Source organism: Meleagris gallopavo, chromosome Z (assembly GCF_905368555.1).
Source record: "Meleagris gallopavo chromosome Z, MGAL_WU_HG_1.1, whole genome shotgun sequence".
In the NCBI taxonomy this organism is placed as follows: Eukaryota; Metazoa; Chordata; class Aves; order Galliformes; family Phasianidae; genus Meleagris; species Meleagris gallopavo.
Window position 1 is genome coordinate 48964591 of NC_139435.1, and position 20012 is coordinate 48984602.

Genomic DNA, 20012 nt, shown 5'->3' on the forward strand with positions numbered 1-20012 from the left:
CATTGTTTATTTCTTGAAAGCTACGATCACTATACTTGCCAATGATGATGGCCATGGAGTTTTGTCATTCAATAACAGTGATCACTTCTTCTTGAGAGAGCAAACAGCCATCCATTTGATGGAAAGTGTTGCAGTATTGAATATTATTAGAGAACCTCCTCAGGGAATATTTGGTACTGTGACTGTTCAATATCTTGTAAGTGAAATTAATTCTTCAGAGCCATCAGTGGATTTGACTCCTTCTCAAGGATACATTGTGTTGGAAGAGGGAGTCAGATTGAAGGTAATATGCTATTTATTACTAAAATCATGAAGGAGACTTTTTTGAGTTTGTTGGAAAGATTTAAAAAGTATCTATTTGCCTTTTTTTTCTTCTTCTTTTTTTTTTCCTTCATTCACAAAGCACATTGATTCATGAGCTGATACTAATTTCTTGTCATTTTCTTATGTGGAAGAGCATGAAAATTAAATGGGTTCATCTTTAGATATTTCTTCTTAAAATAGTCACTAAATATGATTTATTGTGAAAGTAAACAGGAATATAAAGCACTGCAAATTCTGTATTATTTCCAAGTGCATCATTACTAGTTTTTTATTCTATATAACAAAGATATGTGTGCCTCTGTAGCTTTTACTTGGTCAGGTAATCTGGAGGATGAGCCCCAAATTAAAGTGAAATATCTAACTTTCTCTATTTTTTTCTTTGTTAATTTGTGTGTATCTTGCCTTCTGCACAGTGTTGAAGGGGAAAGAAAGAAGCATTGAGAGGAGAGAAATGCTTCAAATATCCCTTTATTTTTTCCTTTCTTCTTCCTTTTCCCAGCACCAATACCAGGATTTTCCTGTTTCCCTAGAGACAACTTAGTTTCCAACTAAACTAAATTAAAACCATCTTAACCAAGTTACACTCACAGCTGAACGGTGACTGTAAACTACCAAGAAATTTATGGAGTAACTGGACAAAAAAAAATATGAAGTAAGAATCAAAATTTAAAATTGATTTTCAGAGTGTTGCAGGATTTGAAGAGAGAAAAGGAAAAAAAAAGTGGAGTTATACCATTAGAAGCCACCAGAAGGATGACTTTAAAACCTCAGCCTAATCTATCCTTACCTCACTTACCTGTCCTGATTTATGAACAGCTATTCTCTTGTGTGTTATCCAGAGCCTTGCAATGAGAGAAATAAAAGGTCTCATTTTCTATTAGAATTGTGTCATGTCTCAGTAACATTGTATGCTTGTTTTTTGTTGTCAGACACTACATATTTCTGCAATACTAGATGAAGAACCAGAAATGGATGAGCATTTTATTGTCACCCTGTTCAATCCAACTGGAGGAGCCAGATTAGGCACAAGAGTGGAAACTATGATTACTGTTTTACAGAACCAGGCTCCTCTAGGGCTTTTCAGCATCTATCCAGTTTCTAATAGGTACTGTAAACAGATTGAGTAAAAATGACACAGTTTCTTATATTCAAGAGATGCTATTTCTTTACAATTTTATTTTTGATTAATCATGTTAAAGAAATTCAGCAACTGAATTTTAAGGCATTTGTAACTTTGAAAGGTCAAATAGTATTACTGCTAAACAAAAGGAAAATACTTAAAAAGGCTTGTTAATAATCAGATTTTTTTTTCATATATCAATACTAAATTATTGCCTATACCTTCCACTAGTACACTACTAGTAGCCAAGTTAAGAGTCCCAGATGTCAAGTCAATGCATTTTTTAGCCTGTGTAAAATACAGTTTTACTGAATGATGTTTTTCAGAAGCAAATGATCCACATGGAATGACATTTTAAAAAATTACTCAGCTGAAACCATGCAGATAGTATGTTCAGTTTCAGACTAGTGAAAGATTTTGCTTATTGCCTATGATTTTGCCAAAGCATTAGGGTAAGAAACATACATACTTTCTTTTTATTTCTGCAGCTGGAATTGTTCTTTAAAAATCTTATTTTCTAATATAGTATAAGAAATAATTTATTTTTTTTTTTTTATGATTCTCACATTTAGGACAAATTTTCTTATCATTGAAGAAGCCAACGCTACAGCTTATTTAAAAGTTTCACGGACTAATGGGCTCAACACATCTGTGAGCATTGAGTGGGAGACGCAGTCAAACACTGCATTTGGCATCAGTACGTTTACTTTATAGAGAATGTCTGCTGAATTTGTCAATTAGAGATAATAAGAAACTAACCAAACACAGGAAATCTAACTTTGGAATGTAAATTCATTCATTCAGGCTTGATTAAATGAATATGTTCTTAGATTATGTAAAAATTCATTACATAAAATGGCTTAGCTACTTAAAAGTCACCCTGTCATCAGCCTCTTCTGCCACAGTTTCTGCTGAGAATATGAACGCTGCTGTCACACTTTAAAAAAAAAAGTTTATATTTTTATTCACTACTTGTAACTCTTGATTTTTCTAACTTAGTATAAATGACATGCTTTACACGCATCCAACATAATATTATCTTGAAAAAAGGCTGTGACATGCTTTTCTGTGTTATCTTCCAGTGTGCCTACCGCGATGCGTTTGTGGGAGGCTATCATTTAATGACCGCTTTAAGCTCGTTCAAATTTGCACTTGCACTGAAGGAAGTTATCCTTTCATCTCTGCCATTCCTATTTCTGTGCTAATCATTCTTTATTCCATAACTGATGTGTATATTCCTGATCCACACTGAAACAAGTACTAAAAATGATTTTGATGATGATTTTGATGATGATTTTGAACATGGATCAATATCCTGTTGTTTTCAGCAATGGGTCTAACCTCTGTGTAGGACTGGGAATTTAGCTCCTGAAATATAGTTTCAATAACACAGTGCTTTTTTGCTGTAAGTCAGTCGAACAGCTTTAGCAATTTAAGAACCTTAGCGGCATGACTGCCTGGATACTGAGAAGGAAGGTGAGAACAAAATATGAACATCCTATAGTTTCTTTGTTATTTTTTTCACTGCTTGCAGCATGCCAAATCATTGTTAGACTTACATTTCCTATGGACCTCTACTATATGGTTGTAATAAGTGAAAAATAATTTTACTGCTTAACTCTAATTATATCCTCAGCATTATTCTGTTTCTATGCATTTACATACACTTAAGATGAACACTAAGACACTTAATACTGGTTTTGGCAGGAGACATGGGATCAGACAAGTGTCAGCTAATAGTAAACAGTGTTTTCTTTTACTATGTTGCAGGGGATGGAATCAACGTTCTGTCCATTTTGCAAAGTTTTGTGGAAGAGTCAGTGTCTGGTTGGTGTTTCTTTACCTCAGGAGAAATTTTGTATGGTGTTCTGTTGCATGTGCCTCCAGCCATGTTTTCTACTGTTTACCAGTGGAAAGGAGTATTTGTTCCCGTTGAGGTAAATGTTTGTTTCCAAACACTTTGGTGTTTGATGCTAGTTAATAAGGAATAAATTTATAGTATGATGTTTTTTTTGTTCCTCTCACAGAATTTCACTATGTGGAATCCTAAAAGCTGCATGTCTTACAAAATTGGTGGTTCTTCCTACCTTGTGATTAGCCATGGAGGAACTGGACAGGGAGCTTCTGACAACAGTGTTTATACATTCATGCCTGGACGCAGATTGTTATGGGTAAATCTATTTTACTTATAAAATTATAAAATTTTTGAGAAGGTTGTCCAGTCCAGCCATGTAATGTAAAAAAAAAAAAAAAAAAAAAAAAAGCATTCCATGTGCTGTAATATTTTGGGATTTCTGAAATACTAGATTACTAGATGACTTTAATAAGTATATTTATATATACATATACAAATAAACAATCACTCTTGTCAAATTTCCTTCACAGATGCAAACTCTATCTGTTCTGGATACCAGACATGTGAAACATTTTACTGTGGAGAAGGAAGACTATTTGATTATTGTGAGCCATATAACTGGTTCCAGTTCCATCCAGGTTTGGATGTTTTTCAGTTTTCTCTGGCTCTGATGTGGTAGTTTGTTTTGTTGGAGAAATGAAAGAATAATAGTAAATCTATAAGCATATATTTCAAAGAACTTACTTCTGATCCTATTATAAATTGATAAGTTTGTTCTTAGGCTTGTTTGTGCGTATGCATATTCATCATGAGCAGATAATTTACATCTGGTTTGCTTTTATTGCTAGCATTATTTCGTTTTTAAAATTTAGCATATAAAGGACAAAAATATGTTATGAACATAAACCTGTTTTCCAGGGAGCAGGCTCAGCTGCTTGCAGTAAGATAGTTAGCAGTTACTTACCAGTGGATTTGTCTTAATATATGGTCCACCTAAGAAACTAGGAATTTAGTTCACAGTAAATCTTTGCAATTTTTTTGGTGTGTCATTTACTTTCTTTTCTTTCAATGCTAATCAAGAATATATAAAGAAAAAATTTTCATATTTCCACAGATTTTCCAGTGGAATAAAAACATGTTTCTTCTGCATCATCAACTTCCTCTTCATGGAGTTCTGAACATAAACTTGTTTCCTAGGGGAGGCTCTATGTATATGTTAGTTTCTTTATCAAATACCAGCCAAAACATGCTCTTGTACCAGTGGTTGAATAATGAGTTTAGGAGGCTTCATGAAGTACCAGAAAAAGAAGTAAAACATATGGAGTCCTGGATTTCTGGATCTGATATCTATTTAATTACTGCAAAAGGTATTCAGCAGAAAACAACAAAAGAGTTTACGGAGTATATGAGAGTTTGTTCAATAGCAAAGGCATTTGTGGTAAAGGGCATTAGGTAGGGATTGAATTATTACTGGAGGGGGTGACAATCCTCAGTAAGAATTTAACCCTAATAAATATTTTATCGAAGTAATCTCTGCTTTTTTCTCTGAAAATAAAAGCACTGTGTTTGTTTTCAAATACTTACAAAACAAATGTTTTCTCAACAGCACTGGGGATAATAACTACTCAACTACCTGCTGATCACACTCATTCTAAGCTTTGCTGAGCTTTTTGTTCTGCAGAGATAATTGGTCAGCAAAGAAAATACGTCTTTTATTATGCGTGTAGTATTTTAGGTGGCATTTTGTCCCTGAAGATACTTGGGTGTATGTTGCAGTTCACATTTTTCTTTGCAATTGGCAGTTGTCACATTTCAACTTTAGTGTTCATACATGTCATTGCTTGCACTAAAGCCTTTAAATGATGTGAGTGGATAAATTATCACACGGGCATCACTGATAATATGGAGTTATGCGCCAAATAAAAAGGAAAAAATAATCTGTCTCGCTTCATAATTAAAGCTACCAAACAGTGACTTTTGAAGGGACACTAGTGTGTGACTTGACTAAAAGGTGGCAAACAATGTGATCTTTGTTATTTTGATTCTTTGTAGAATCTGGAAATTTTTCTGAAATTTTTATCTGGGAGACAGGGCAGTCTACTTTTAGACACTTTCAGTCTCTTCCAGTGCATGATGTCAGAAACATCCATGTCTTCATGCCCCCTTCAGGTTTAGGTAAGACTTTAATGAAAATATTTCTGCAAATTCTAGTTTATAATGCTGGAACTGTAGAAATAGGTACACTCTTTTTTTGTGGTATTTATTTATCAGAGCATAAAAGTTAGCATAAACAGTGGTCTACAAAGAACATCTCTGATATTAAAACATTTTAAATATATGTAACACTAAAAATGAATTATTTTTTTTATCTTCTTTGCTCCATGTAGTTCATATTCTGCTAGCAGGTAAGGATATAACAGCACTGTATTCTTGGAACTCAGAAGCAAACTCGTTCTCTATAATGCTAGAGGCCCCGTATGCAGATCATATCACATCAGTTACTGCAAATTCTTCAAACTCCAGCAAAAGCTTGATTGTTTTGTCTATAGAATCCAACTCCCAGATTTATGAACTGACCACTGTTTCCAACCAGTCGGATTTTATACCCAGGTAAGTTTTTTTTTGTTTTATATAACTTGTCTCACAGCACCTGTATTTCTTTTTCCCTGGTATTGTTCTGGTTACAGTACAGAGTGTTATAAGTTTCTATGTGTGATGAGCTAATTTTATTAACACTAAAGAGAATTTTTCACTGTTTAAGATAATCTGAGGTCAGCCTCACATCTAAAACACAAGAAAGATTTCCAGTCATGACTTTTTTCTTTTGAAGCTTCTACTTAAGATAAATGAAATTGCATTCATAATTATTTTTGGTTACTTTATGATCTATTGTTATTTTCTTAAAGAAAATACCCTTTTAACCCAAATTACTTCCAGAGCAATGTAAACAATAATTGCATCTCAGAAATGCTCAGTAAATTCACAGCAGTGCTTTTAGAGATCACTAATCAGCTATCCTAAATTTATAATTGTTATATGCACGTGTTTTTGTGCCAGTTCAGGTGAATTGATATTTGATCCTGGGGACATGGAAGTTGTGATAGCTGTCAATATCCTTGATGATATTATCCCAGAAGAGGAAGAATGCTTCAGAGTGTGGCTGAAAAATCCTAAAGGAGGTGCAGAGATTGGTTCTCATGGTTTTGTTAACATTATTATTCCTTCGAATGACAATGCCTATGGAGTCATAGCATTTGCTCAGGTAAAAATTCTAAGATAAGTCATATATATAATTTCTGAATAATTGAACACAAACATACTGGAACTTTAAAATTTTGAATGTTTTTCTAGATTTTTTTTTTCTATTGTCGTCTAGTAATGTTCTTTGTAACATCTATTTAGCATTACTATATCATTATGTAGAACACTGGGTGATAGGACATAAGTTTCACAGTCCCTATTCTGAGATTTTTTTAATCCCCTTACATTAGATTAACATGCTAGTTTATCAATTTGGTTTTGCAACAAATTAAAAATCCAATTTTTAGATGTTGTATTTGGTGGTATCCAGTTGCTGCTTATTTATTATGCAAGTTAATTCAGTAGACAAACCTGAAGAGCCTTTGTCTCACTTCAATTATAGAAGGGAGAGGAGGTTCTCTTATATGTGTATATCTGATGGGGAGATTAAGACACAATGGGTCAAATGTTTGCTCAACCACTTTATTACAAATTCTAGTTGCTCAGGGAGATGGAGAAGGGAAGACGATAAAAAAGAAAGAGAAAATAGAAGCAAGGAGTCTTTGTAGAAATCGAGAGAGAGGAAGTCACCACTGAGGTTTTCAGTGCTGCTTCTAGTTTTTTGTTGATCTCACGAACTCATCCAGTCACCGCAGGGGATGGGAGAAAGCCAGGAAGCTTCACAGCAAGCAGGCCCCGGGGGAGTTCTTTCATAGAGGTTTTCTTTTTCTCTTACGGGATTCCTCCTCAAAGGTTTCTTTTCTTTGGGAGCTCTTCCCACAGTTTCTTAGTTTAGCAGGCAGTGTTTTATCCCCTCACTTCTCAGGTGTTTTTTTCCTTCTTCTTTTTTCTCTGTTAGTGTGACACACCTGGCCAAACAGATAAGCCAGCAGGGAGCGTACCTTCATTGCCATGCACAAGCTTTACTGCCTTTTGCAGTAGTCAGCTCCTTCAAGCCGCACGCCCAAAAAAGTTTGCTTCTCCCACTTCTGCTTATCTTCATGAGCAGAAGTGTTGTGGCCTGGTGACACCCACTGCTCATCACCTTAGATAATTTACAGTTGTCAGTTAGAGTCTTATCACCAAAAAGGCCTCACAAAGAGAGCTTTGAGCCAAGAAAAAAAAAGAAACTCTGTTTCTTAGCCTTTTTCCCTGAAATATACGTTAATTGGGTTATGTAATAAGGTGAATCAGTCTACCAGAACAAAATGAATTTTTTGGAGAAAATGTTAGGTGAAAGGGAATATTTGGAGAGGTTAGTTCTTAAATCAGCAAACAGCTGTAGAGGACAACCAGAAGGGATATACTAAACACATACTGAAGATATGAAAGAGAGAAGAGTTATCACCGAAGTGTAGCTCTGCATCTGAACTTGTGTGAGGTGGACAAATAACACAAAAACAATTGCACTAAGTATAAATCTCTTTTATATTTCCACTTGTTTTGTTACCTCATAGTAACAAAACTATGTTTTGTTACATAAAATACTGTACTATGAAAATAAATTGACTTGTCTTTTTTCTTGACATTTTAAAGTGGCCTGATATTTTAAATTCTAATATCTGTGAAATCTACCTTGATAGGTCATATAAGTTTAATCAAGTAATAAATATTTATTTACTTAATGATAGACAAGTTTACTGATACTTGATGTCATTGCCCTCTTTGAATACTAAGATGTCTAAATAAACTTTTCTTTAGAAGAAAATAACTTTGTGTTTTTGCTATTTTGTGTTTCCCAGAATTCTTTATTTAAGCAGGTTGAAGAAATGGAACAGGACAGTTTAATCACTTTGAATGTTGAACGTTTAGTAGGAACATATGGACGAGTTACAGTAGAATGGATAGCCAATGGGAGCATAAGTGATGTATTTCCAGCTTCAGGAATGGTATGTACATCACTGATATTAAGGAAGCACTAACTGTATTACCTCAGAAAATTGGTATGGACCAATAGTAAAGAAGTAGTACTTGCAGTACTTGTAAGACTGCCTTGTTCTGTTAATTTTGGCTTCCTGGTCCATGCCTGTGATGTTACCGGTTCTCGTTTTTGTCTGTCACATAATAATACTAGAACATGACTTTTTAGAGCCAGAAAAATTGCAATTCTTTCCAGGCAGTAGAAATGTTTATCTGTAGTATCCTGTTCCCGTTTTCCATTCTTCCTGTTGTGAGATATAGCTACTCTGCGAAATTATTGCATAGGTAGGAATCTAGGAGTGTTTGTTCTTACTCCTGGTGATACCAATGCACTTGAGAACTTCAATGGCCTAGGAGAATATCAGAAGTCCCAGTTTAGCTTATTTCTAAAACTGTTCAGATTTCCAACCATATTAAAATTGAATGTTTTCTGCTGGCTGGAGCTTTGTATGCTTTAGAACTCATGGATGTATGGTTCCTTAGGTCAAATGCCTCCACCTAGGGGCCATCTATTAAAGACACAAAACCCTGAGATCTGTGAGTTTGTGGAGCTCCTTATATAAGTCACAGCTATGGGAAGAAGGGCCAAAAGATTTTAGAAAGAAGCTTTACTTCTAGAAATCATGGGTCTGAAATGCGGTGTATGAGGTATGATAAAAAGATTTCGAGAAAAATCAAGATGGAGAAACAAACAGTGCCAAAATAAATAAATAAATAAATGATTTAAATATTCCCTGAACATTCTAGATTGGAATGAATCAAAAGAGGATGCTTCATGGCTTTCCTGCAGACTTTTGCAGATAGAAAGAAACAGAAATGAAAGTATAAGTGTAACATAATTCACTGTAAAGTTCTGTTCAATCTACACTATAGGTGTAGCTTGTTTCTGTATCCTATAAACACTTAGGATACATGTATACTTAAATGTATATATGTCTTTGCTTCTGAGAAAGACCAGGTCAAGTGGCTGGCCTTTTGAATTTGAAAATAAAAAGAAAAAAGCATTCGTCAGTCATTTTAAATAGAGGACAGAATGAAACGTTGATTAACAAAACTGCTGTCTTGGCATCCTTTCAATTAGTAATGAAGCTGGTACATATTACACATTCATCATACTTTTGATATAACTATAGGTCTTGGGTTGACCTTGGCTGTCTGCCAGGCCCACCACTCAGTTGTTCTCTTACCCTGCCCTTCTCAACAAGATAGGCATAGAATAAAAGTCAGAAAAATTTGTTGACTGAGATAAAGGCAGTTTAATACGTAAAGTTTATCTCTAATTTCTCACTTCTCTCTCTTAGATGCTGTTGCAAAGCAGCATTTCCCACCCTTATATCTGCTTTTTTAAAGCACACCCGGTGTAGCTCACGGCTCAGCTCTGGTAGCGGTGGGTCCCTGTTGGAGAAGGTGAAGCCACTCTGCTCTGACATAGAGCACTGCTGGGCTCTGCTGACAGAGGCTTCCTGAAGGCCCCACTGCCAGCAACTTGCCATGTAAGCCCAAAACACTCAGCCTCTTGCCTACTCCTATGGGCCTTTGAGGTAATCAGTTGGAAAGACAGCCTTAATGTTGTGCAAGCGCTGTTCACCAATAACTGAAAAATTGATCTGTTGGCACTTTCTAGCCACAAATGCAAAGTACAACACTCAATCAACTTCTGTGAGGAAAGAGAGCTCCACCCCAGCCGGACCTGGCACATTATTGAAGGAAGAATGCTGAGTTATCAGCAGTTAACTGATTCTTCCTCTCTTCGTAATGTTTGAGAAAGCATCAAAGTCTCAGTGAAGAAAGTTAATTTTGCATCATTTGAAAAGCATGTAATGAAGCACAAGTTAAATGTGAGCCAGCTACATGTGCTTCTGCAATAGTATGCTTTAGGCATAGCATTGCCAGGAGGTCAAAGGAGATAATTCTGCTCTTTTAGTCAGCACTGGTGAGAAACATGTATATTGCTGAATACAGCTCTGGGTTCTCTAGGCAAGAGAATCAGAAAGTCTAAGGAAGGCCCCTAAATGTGATTAAGAGATTGGAGCATCTTAGATATATGGGAAGAAGCTCAAGGAGGACCTTATCATCATCTATAAGTATCTGGGAGAGGAGTAAAGAAGACAGAGAAATACTTTTATGTTGTGCCTGCAATAGATACAATACAAAAAATGCCATTTGAGCACATGAAATTTGGCATCAGTATTTGAATTTGATGACTCCCATGATTCCCTCAAGATATTCTATTATTGTATGATTCTACGAATCTTAAGGAAAGACACCATTATTGTATGGCTGGAGAAACACTGCTCAAGTTTCCAGGAGAATTTGTGTAGTCAGTCCTCAGATATATTCAAAGCCAGGCTGGACATAGACCGTGTAACCTGCTTTAGTTGAACCTGCTCTAAGCAGGGAAGTTTGGACTAGTTGATCTCCTTTCTAACCTCTGCCTTTTTGCAACTCTGTGATAATGAACATGTATGATCACTTTCAAATGACTGACATGTTTTGCCTCGTCTTGAGGCGCAGCTTCACTAATTAAGATAGTTGTAGTAAGCTTGATTATACCAAACTCATTCTCATCTTTGTGGTTAGTCTTTGATTATTATGCTTCTAACTGAGAATTCACTTCTAGCTTTGGAACTTAGGTTTCAAACTGTTTTACCACAGTGCCTTTTTCTTAAAATGACTTTTTTGTTGGCTATTTCTTCTAGATCTCATATTTTGTATGCTTTTATTGATAGTTAGGCAGAATGAAATAGTATGGCAGCACTGAGAAGATGTTTGTCTTTTTTCTTTTCCCTCCCTCTAAAACATTTTAGATTACATTTTCAGAAGGTCAGGCACTGTCCATGATCACGCTGACAATTCTTGCAGACAGTGCTGCAGAGCTTTCAGAGACTGTGACTATCACCCTCACTCATGTTACCACTGTGGGTGTTCAAGATACTACGAGAGGAGCTATCATTGATCCCAAAAAATCAAGGGCAATACTTACCATTTTACCTAGTGATTCCCCACATGGTGTGATTGGCTGGCATACAAACTCTCTCTTTGTTAAAGTCACAGAGCCAGAAGGTAGGTCTATTTCTCTTGATTGTTGTAAAACATATATGTATTTTTTTAAGGTAACTGTTTTTTAAGATAACACTGGTTATGTGGTTTTCTTAAAGAGCAGTATTTTTATACACAAATTATGTAGTAGAAATATCTTTAAGAATACCTAACTATGCAATTTCACTGCATGTTGTGTGTCACATTGTGCATATCAACATTATCTTGTCGTTTTGTAGGGGCTAACCTATCAAAATCTTGGCTTCCTGTGTTGTATTTCACTGCACGTAGAATCCTTCTGTTTATGTAAAAAGCAAATTTGCCTAATTGATTAGATTTGTAATCTGATTAAAATAATTTACAGAAAAACTCCTTCTTCAGGAAATAAGTCAAAAAGAGACAGGGGAAGACAGAAGGAAGTAGAGCAAGTGTGAATTACATTTCAAGAAAATTGAAGTTTTCTGCTTACCAACTTATTTGATTGGATGATATCAGATTTTAAAGGACTGAACATGTGGCTTGCCTGAGGAGAATTACAATGGTGCTTAAGCTCTTACTCTCTTGACTGGCCAGGAATGCAGGCAGCTGATTCCTCCAGCACCCTTTGCAAGCTGTTGGTGTTTTTCCAACAGCTGGATGGCAGAATGGAAAGATAAGCTATTAATACTTCAAAAGCCCAATTGAAATTTTCCTGGCAATTTAATATACTGCCTGTAGAAAAAATTATTTTTTATGAGATGTACATTTTCTGCATTTTCCATCAGAATTATTAGTGCAGCTAAAACTTTTTTTCCTGTTCTATTTTAAGGCCAATTAGCATTGAAGGGATTTTTTTGCTTCCTAATAGAAAATGAACTATTGTGAAATAGTAGCTAATTAGTACAGTAGCTAATTAATACAAATAATTCGTTTGATGAAACTATTTTGAAGTACAAAGCCTGTTGATTTTTATCTCTTCAAGTTCTCAGTTATTAACTTTTAGCTGATGTTGTGTTTAGTTCACTGGAAAAAAATGTAAATCTGCTTTCCCTAAAAAGATATCCTACCCTTAGTGATATAAGTACATCTAATTTTCTTCAAAATCTGTTACAGAAAGTCAAAATGGTTGTACATTTTAGAAAAAGCCAGAGTGGCTAGCTACAGTGAAGTTTTCTGCTATTAGAATTAATGGTGATCTCCTAGGCAAGTAAAGACCAGGCAAAAATAGTGAGATTGGAGTTTTGAAGGAAAAATGAATAAGAATAGCAATACTGAAATAAAAGTTTGTATAGCAAGCATTTAAAGCTGTAAATATTCAGTATTTCTTTATTCCTCTAGATACTGTTTTAAAATACTTTACTGACTTACAAACTATTTTGTGTTTATGCCATCTGTGTCTGTTCAATTGCATGAGCCAAGTATGGTTCTGTTGCTAAGCTGAGCTGAAGTGGTCTCTAATAAGGAGCTCCAGTACAATTAGGCAAGCTGGAAATCAAGCAGAACAAGGGTTTAAAACAATCACATCCTTCATTCGTTTTCCCCTCCTTTCTATAGGGCAAATGAATTCAACTATTGTTACTTTGCAAATTGTTCGTGAGCAAGGATTTGTTGGAGAGATTGCAGTTCAGTTGAGTACTGAACCTAATTTGGACCTTCCTCTCTCCAACCAAGCAACAGAGAATGAGGATTATATAATAGAAAAGAAGACAATTAATATGAAGGAGAATGCAACAATAACTTCTGTCATGATCACTATTTTACCTGTGAGTAGCCTTAATGACTTCAGCCAATAATTTAATTTAAAGAAATGAAAAATATTAATGTTTCTATTTTAAGAAAAGGACTTAGTATTCTAGAAGAGGTTAAGGCAGGATTCTTGCATCATCAGACAGCGGTTAAATTACTAGGAATTGCAGTCATCTATTTCAAAAGAATTTGTATACTAGTAACTGGGAAGGAGCTAAGTAGTTTGCTTTGTCCTACTACCCAAGTTAATATTATTAAAAAGGAGAAAAAATATAAATGTCTTAGATGCCTGTTGTTTTTTGAAACTTACTGCAGTTTTATGGAGAATTTATTTTAAATTACATGCTTATTGACAGATTTGTTCTGTAGTTTGAAAAATGTTAATTTTTCACTCAAAATAGATCAATTATTTGAATATATTCAGCATGGAGATATAGTTTTATATATACTGGTTTAGTTTCTGAAATCTGACCAACTTGTATTATAGATAGGAGAAAGAAGTACCAGCCAGCAACTCCTACTATTGTTTCAGCAGGTTTGGAATCTGACTACCAACTTCAGCTTCTAAAAGTTAGCAAAGGTATTCTCTACCTTTGTTTCTACTTTTCAAATGATGTGAAGTAAGGAATTGGTTATATAATCCCAAATTCTCTGACAGCATCCCAGAAGTAGTCAACTTTATGCATGTACTCTAATTTTATCAAACTTACAAAGTTTGTAAAGGTATAAAGTTATAAAATTTATAGTTATAATTTAATCATAGTACTTTGTAGTGAAAAAAAAAAGTGACACTGAAAAATATTTTTGCAGGACAATTTTCCAGAATTACAGGAAGGATTTATAATCAATATTACTGATGTGAAGCTGATAGATTCTCTCACTAGAGGTCAGCCAAGTGTGAAGAGGGTTGGTTTAGAAATAGCTGAAATAGCAATTGAAGAAAATGATGATGCAAGAGGAATATTTAGTTTCAGTGTTACAAAGGTAAGTGATCTTGAATAAAAAATATTTAAAGTCACATTTCAGCAGGAGAGTCTGTGATTTCAGACCATTTTTGATATTATTCTAATAGGGTTTTTGACAGTAAATTGTTCTGGATAGATAGGTCAGATGTCAGACAAGCAGTTCAATCTTGGAATTTTCTTCACAAATAATGTATGAAACTTATTAGGGAGCTGGAAGTACTAAAATGAGAGTCTCATAATTTTCTGAGAGGAGCTCCAAGATGTCATCTATTTAGTACTTTTGCTATGCAAGATCAGTGCTAAGTTCAGATCAGTTTACAAGTGATTATGATTTCTTTATTTTTTCTTACCCAAAAGTCAGTCAATAAATAGCAGATGTGATACTCGTTTGTGTTGTTGTTGTTGAATTTACAGGATAAAATTGGAACTGTTGTTGGTTATGAGGTACCACCACCACATAATATACTGAAACTTCCAGTTGTTCGACAGGCTGGGAGATTTGGGTCAGCAGTTCTGTACTGGGAAGCCATTCTTTTAACTGCTGGTTTTGAAGACTTTACACCATCATCTGGAAATCTTACATTTGCAGATGGGCAGGTGGGCACTTGATTAAAGTTTATCTCTGGTTTTTAACTTAAGAGTGTTTCACATTTTCTGCCAGTAGAATTTTTATCCATTCATTGAAATAATTTTATTTATGGCCTCAGGATATGAATGATTCTCCTAACTTCAGTGCTTTAACTGGAAAAGCACAATGTATTTGTATTTGTAATATATTTGGTTAAAATATTGACCAGATAGGAATACATGCCTTTGGTACCTTTAAATGAAGCCATAATTTTTTATAATAAAGGCCTTAAGCCTAAAAATCTGTAACATAATCTGTCTTCTCTACAAACTTTCAGAATACACCTGTATGTTTCTTTAGTTTTAAATTTCATACTGTCCTTGAAAATACTTGATGTATTTAGAAGATATTTATGTCAAGAGAACTGGTGTTTAGCAATAGGAAAGTATATTTTTTGAGCAGAATTGAGGCTCAATGGCAGTGATGTCTATCTGTATATTAAAATATACAAGTATAGTAAGAAACGAGCACAATCAACAGTGTGTGCTTATCTATAATTATACAGAATTTATTTATTTTATAATTTCACATTTTTCAAACAATTCATATAGAATATTAGAAATGAAATTTATTGTTTTTTTTATCTGTTTTTTTTTTTTTTTTTTTTTCCAGGCTACAGGAGAAATAGAAATTACAATCATAGATGACAGTGAAGTTGAATTCCTTGAGACCTTCAAAATTGCTTTAGTGAGGGTAACCGGTGGTGCAAGACTTGGAGATGAAACACTAGTAACTGTTGCTATTCCACCGAATGATTCCCCTGTTGGAGTATTTGGTTTTGAAGAAAAAAATGTGAGTTTGATTTGATTTGGATTGTACTACTTTCTGCAATGGCAGGATTATGAATTTGTGTTACTAACACATAGCTGATTTTGATAACCTTTCATTGCACTGGAATACAATTGTTTCACTGAAAATCGGTTGCATCATGAGAAGCGTGACCAGCAGCAGATCAAGGGAGCTGATTCTGCCCCTCTACTCTGATCTCATGATGCCCCACCTGGAGTACTGCATCCAGTTATGGGGCCCGCAACACAAGAAGGATATGGAGTAGGTCCAGAGGAGGACCATGAAGATGATCGGAGGACTGGAACACCTCCGCTATGAGAACAGCTGAGAGATGTGGAGCTCTTAAGCCTAGAGAAGAGAAGGCTCTGGGGGGACCTTATAGCGACCTTCAAGTACCTGAAGGGAGCCTACAGGAAAGCTGGGAAGGGACTTTTTATAAGCACATGTAGAGACATGGCAAGGGGAAATGATTATAAACTAGGGTAGATTTAGACTTGATATTAGGAAGAAATTCTTTACCGTGATGGTGTTGAGACACTGGAACAGGTTGCCCAGTGAGGTTGTGAATGCCCCATCCCTGGAGGCATTCAAGGCCAGGCTGGATTGGGCTTTGAGTCAATCTGGTCTAGAGGGAGGTGTTTCTGCCTATAGCAGGGGGGTTGGAACTAGATGATCTTGACGGTGATTTTGAAGGTCCCTTTCAACCCAAACCATTCTGTGATTCTACGCAAGGCATGTTACCGTTTGTCTTTATTAGCTGTGTTTGATGATTATGGCAATGACAGCACTGCAGTATAGACTTGGACTTCTGTATCAGAGCATTTTAATTCTGTGTACTAATAATCCAGGATGTCCAAGGTAGGATTTTTAGTGTTTTGCTTAATGTTAGAATAGATTTTTAATAATCTTCATTACTGAAACTAATGTTTGGAAAGAAATTGCAAAACATTTCTCATCTTACTGATTGACAGTGAATGATTCTTCTGCTGTCCATTTTGCTTGTGACTGCTTGTGACTCACTGTCTGTGATTGTTTTGATTCACAGAACATACGAAAGTAGCTTGAGTGACTCGTATTTGCTAGCAGAATTCAATACATTTCTTATGCCTGTTATCTTCTTACTGATTTTCATTCTTTTCCTTGGTTTATGTTGTTGTTAATAATGCTTTTCTTATATTTTTCTTTCTTTCTTTCTTTTTTCCAAGTTAGTATGAATGCATTTGATAAAAACTTTTCCTCCTCCTCTTCTTTTTTCTTCAGATAACAGTGAAGGAACCTCAGACACCTGATGACTCCGCAGCGATTGCGCTGCTCACTGTAAGTCGAAGTCCTGGTGGGCAGGGAGCAGTTAAACTGATATGGATTCTTGAGGAGGCTGCTGAACATGACCTGACCCCTCTGAATGGTACCCTTCACTTTAATGAGGTATTTCTGATACAACAATAAATGATTTACTATTTTTAAATCTACAGATTTTTTTCTTCATGAATTTGTTAGCATGGTTCTTGTTTGATGTTTATTAAGCTAGAGATTACACTACTAAAAGGCTAATTTGAACCAATGAGGAAAACTGTTATGCTCCTTTTAAAGCAATATAATGTTTTCAACAGGAAAACAAGCTTCTCAAATATGAGTTGTTTTTACTGTTAAGAAAGAGGAACAGCAATATACTGCATGTGATTAATTACTACAGGAACGATTCTGTTCCATTATCATACAATCAAAAAATAAATTTGAAGAAATGAGAAGCATGAAGAATGTTCAGTCTCTGCAGAGTATTGCAGAATATCCGGAGTATTTCTTGGATAGAACATAATGTTTATGTGGCAGTTTTTACTGTTTATTAACCTGTGAGTAAACATTTTAGGTAAACCAGAAATTTATTTTTTTGAAAAAGGTTCAAATATACCAAGTATATACATACTCAACGTGGGTTGTTGATGACAAGTATTTTTTTGCATAGTATAATACTGTATATTTTTAGTTTCACTTCATATATACATAAATATATATATATCTTCTGGTCTTTACATGATCCAGACTGAATCCCAGAAGTTTATTGTTATACGTGCTGTAGAAGATGGTATCCTGGAAGGGAATGAAACATTTACCATTCAGCTAGTCTCTGCTGGTGATGCAGAGATATCCCCTATAAATGGTAAATAATTATTTAAGTACATTCTAATTTTTAGACACTTAGTGTTCTTTGATATGGGTTCTTTGGTTGTTTTAGAATGTCAGTCTTTTTTCATAAGTTGTTTATTCATCTGTAGAAATGAGTAAGAATTTTAGGTCATATTTTTTTCATTCTAAAAATGATTTGTTGACATAAACTGCTGTGTTCAGGCATGAAAATGCAAACAAAGTACAGAAACACAGAACAGTTAACACTGTGCAAAAAGAATTCTTTAACAAAAAGCAACAATCAAGACCAGCTTCATACCTGTAGGAACCATAGGTTAGTTTTGTTTGTAAGGGACCATGCAGGGTGTTTATTTAGTGGAAAACCATGCTAAAGGAGAGTTCCCAATTAAACCAGTTTGCTGAGGGCATTATCTTATCGAATTCTGACGATTAAACAACGGGGCTTCTACAGCCTTTCTAGGTAGCCAATGGTTAAAATTCAGAAAATCTTCATAAGTTAACTTTCAGTTGTACATTTCAAAAAAAATATTTAATGTTAGAAGCTTTGTTCTAGGTCTGGCCACCATCATTATTTTGGGTGATGAAGGAGCTTCTGGGGTGGTTGGAATAGGTCATTCATTCAAGCATGTTCTGATTGGAGAACCTTCTGGCAATTATAATGGGACTGCTCTTATTAGGTAGGTGCATCTCTCATTTTTCCAAATAAAGGAGAATCTCAGAAGCAATGAAGATCCATATTTTTCAAGCATTTCTTGATTGCTGTATATTATTGTCTCTTCTAAAATGTGAACTATTTTTAAATTTAGAAGTGTATTTTTAAAGAAGGTCAGAATACACAGCACAGGAGCCAAAAATTTCAAAAATGTTCTTTCTTTGATGAAATAACTCAATCTTCATAGTGCTAATAGCATTTCTGTTATGCTCAGCAGTATGATATACTGTTTGTCTCTGCATCGGATATTAACTGTTATAGGCAGAAAATAAAATCTGTATTTGTGTTCTTAACTGCAGCCTGACACGTGGCCCAGGGATTTTTGGCGAGGTCATGATATACTGGAATATAACACCTCCTCATCATACAGAATTTACTGAGATATCGGGATCCTTGACAATGAGAGACAGACAGTCTGCTGCAGTTGTTCTAATACAGGTATGAGACAGATTTTACGCCAGTAGCTACTTTGAGTCCTTTCTTTTATTTAGATATTATCTTGGTTAGAAACTAATTATACCTGTCTCCCAGGAAATAGTATAAATCCTTTTAGCTTTCATTGTTCATCCTCCCTAGGCTCTAGATGATGACCATCCTGAGGAGAAGCGTTATTATCAGTTTCAACTAACTGGAATCAGTGATGGAGCACTAATAAATGAATCTAGTAACATAGCAAATATTACCATGGCTGCCAGTGATCTTCCATATGGAGAGTTTATGTTTTCAAGAGAATTATTCCAAACAACAGAAGAAGAAAGATGGGTATTAGATTAAACTTCATTCCTATGTAAAATGTTCAAAAATTTCAGTATTTTTGCTATATTTCTGCTTAACTTCAGAAGACAAATAAATCAAAGATTTTCTGTGTTTATCATAGCATAAGCTCTATCATGGCTTTTGGACTTCATTAACACTCTGAGAAAGAGTGCTGTTTGTTAGGCTGCATATAGATTATATTTATTAAAAACAGATGTTATCTCTAACCCTGTTGAAAAGATGCCTTTAGAACAGTTTTGAGAGCAACTGTAATAGAAGAGCAAAGTTTCTGATATATTTATTTATTTAATGAGTTCTTTTTTCCCTTTAGGTTAACATCACTATCGTGCGCTCCGGAGGATGCTATGGAAAAGTGCATCTTTGGTTTCAGATAATAAATGGAACTGCAGAGGAGGGAATTGATTTCACTCCCACAGTAACGGAGTTATTATTTGAACCAGATGAGGAGAGTAAAATGATTTTGATTGAAATTCATGATGATGACATTCCTGAAGGTCCTGAAGACTTTTCGGTGATGATTACCAAAGTGGAACTCCAAGGAAGGTAAAAAAAGAATATCTTTTTGCAAATAATATTGATAACAAGCTGAAAAACATGATATCTCACTTAACTGCATAAAGTCACCCATGAAATTTAGCTGTTCTGATGTAAAACTTCATAAGACAGTTGTAACAGTGATCATCATAGAAATGAGAAAATCAGTTTTCTTAGTATTAGCATGAACATTTTGCTGACTGAGAGTCCATACATTGCATTCATTTCTTGAATGCTTA

At 34.9% G+C, this 20012-nt stretch overlaps 1 protein-coding gene across 1 annotated transcript in view; it reads left to right on the forward strand.

Moving 5' to 3' along the window:
- Nucleotides 1–20012, forward strand: part of ADGRV1 (adhesion G protein-coupled receptor V1) — a 250291-nt gene that overhangs the window by 77028 nt on the left and 153251 nt on the right. Inside the window, exons 45-66 of the mRNA XM_085214084.1 lie at nucleotides 21–283; nucleotides 1254–1429; nucleotides 2017–2141; nucleotides 3215–3381; nucleotides 3472–3615; nucleotides 3830–3937; nucleotides 4414–4666; nucleotides 5352–5474; nucleotides 5687–5909; nucleotides 6357–6561; nucleotides 8282–8428; nucleotides 11267–11522; nucleotides 13032–13240; nucleotides 14034–14207; nucleotides 14603–14785; nucleotides 15429–15608; nucleotides 16866–17030; nucleotides 17646–17763; nucleotides 18304–18427; nucleotides 18762–18900; nucleotides 19039–19224; nucleotides 19550–19782. Coding sequence (XP_085070210.1) covers nucleotides 21–283; nucleotides 1254–1429; nucleotides 2017–2141; nucleotides 3215–3381; nucleotides 3472–3615; nucleotides 3830–3937; nucleotides 4414–4666; nucleotides 5352–5474; nucleotides 5687–5909; nucleotides 6357–6561; nucleotides 8282–8428; nucleotides 11267–11522; nucleotides 13032–13240; nucleotides 14034–14207; nucleotides 14603–14785; nucleotides 15429–15608; nucleotides 16866–17030; nucleotides 17646–17763; nucleotides 18304–18427; nucleotides 18762–18900; nucleotides 19039–19224; nucleotides 19550–19782 — 3901 coding nt within the window. The remainder of the gene's footprint in view (nucleotides 1–20; nucleotides 284–1253; nucleotides 1430–2016; nucleotides 2142–3214; nucleotides 3382–3471; nucleotides 3616–3829; nucleotides 3938–4413; nucleotides 4667–5351; nucleotides 5475–5686; nucleotides 5910–6356; nucleotides 6562–8281; nucleotides 8429–11266; nucleotides 11523–13031; nucleotides 13241–14033; nucleotides 14208–14602; nucleotides 14786–15428; nucleotides 15609–16865; nucleotides 17031–17645; nucleotides 17764–18303; nucleotides 18428–18761; nucleotides 18901–19038; nucleotides 19225–19549; nucleotides 19783–20012) is intronic.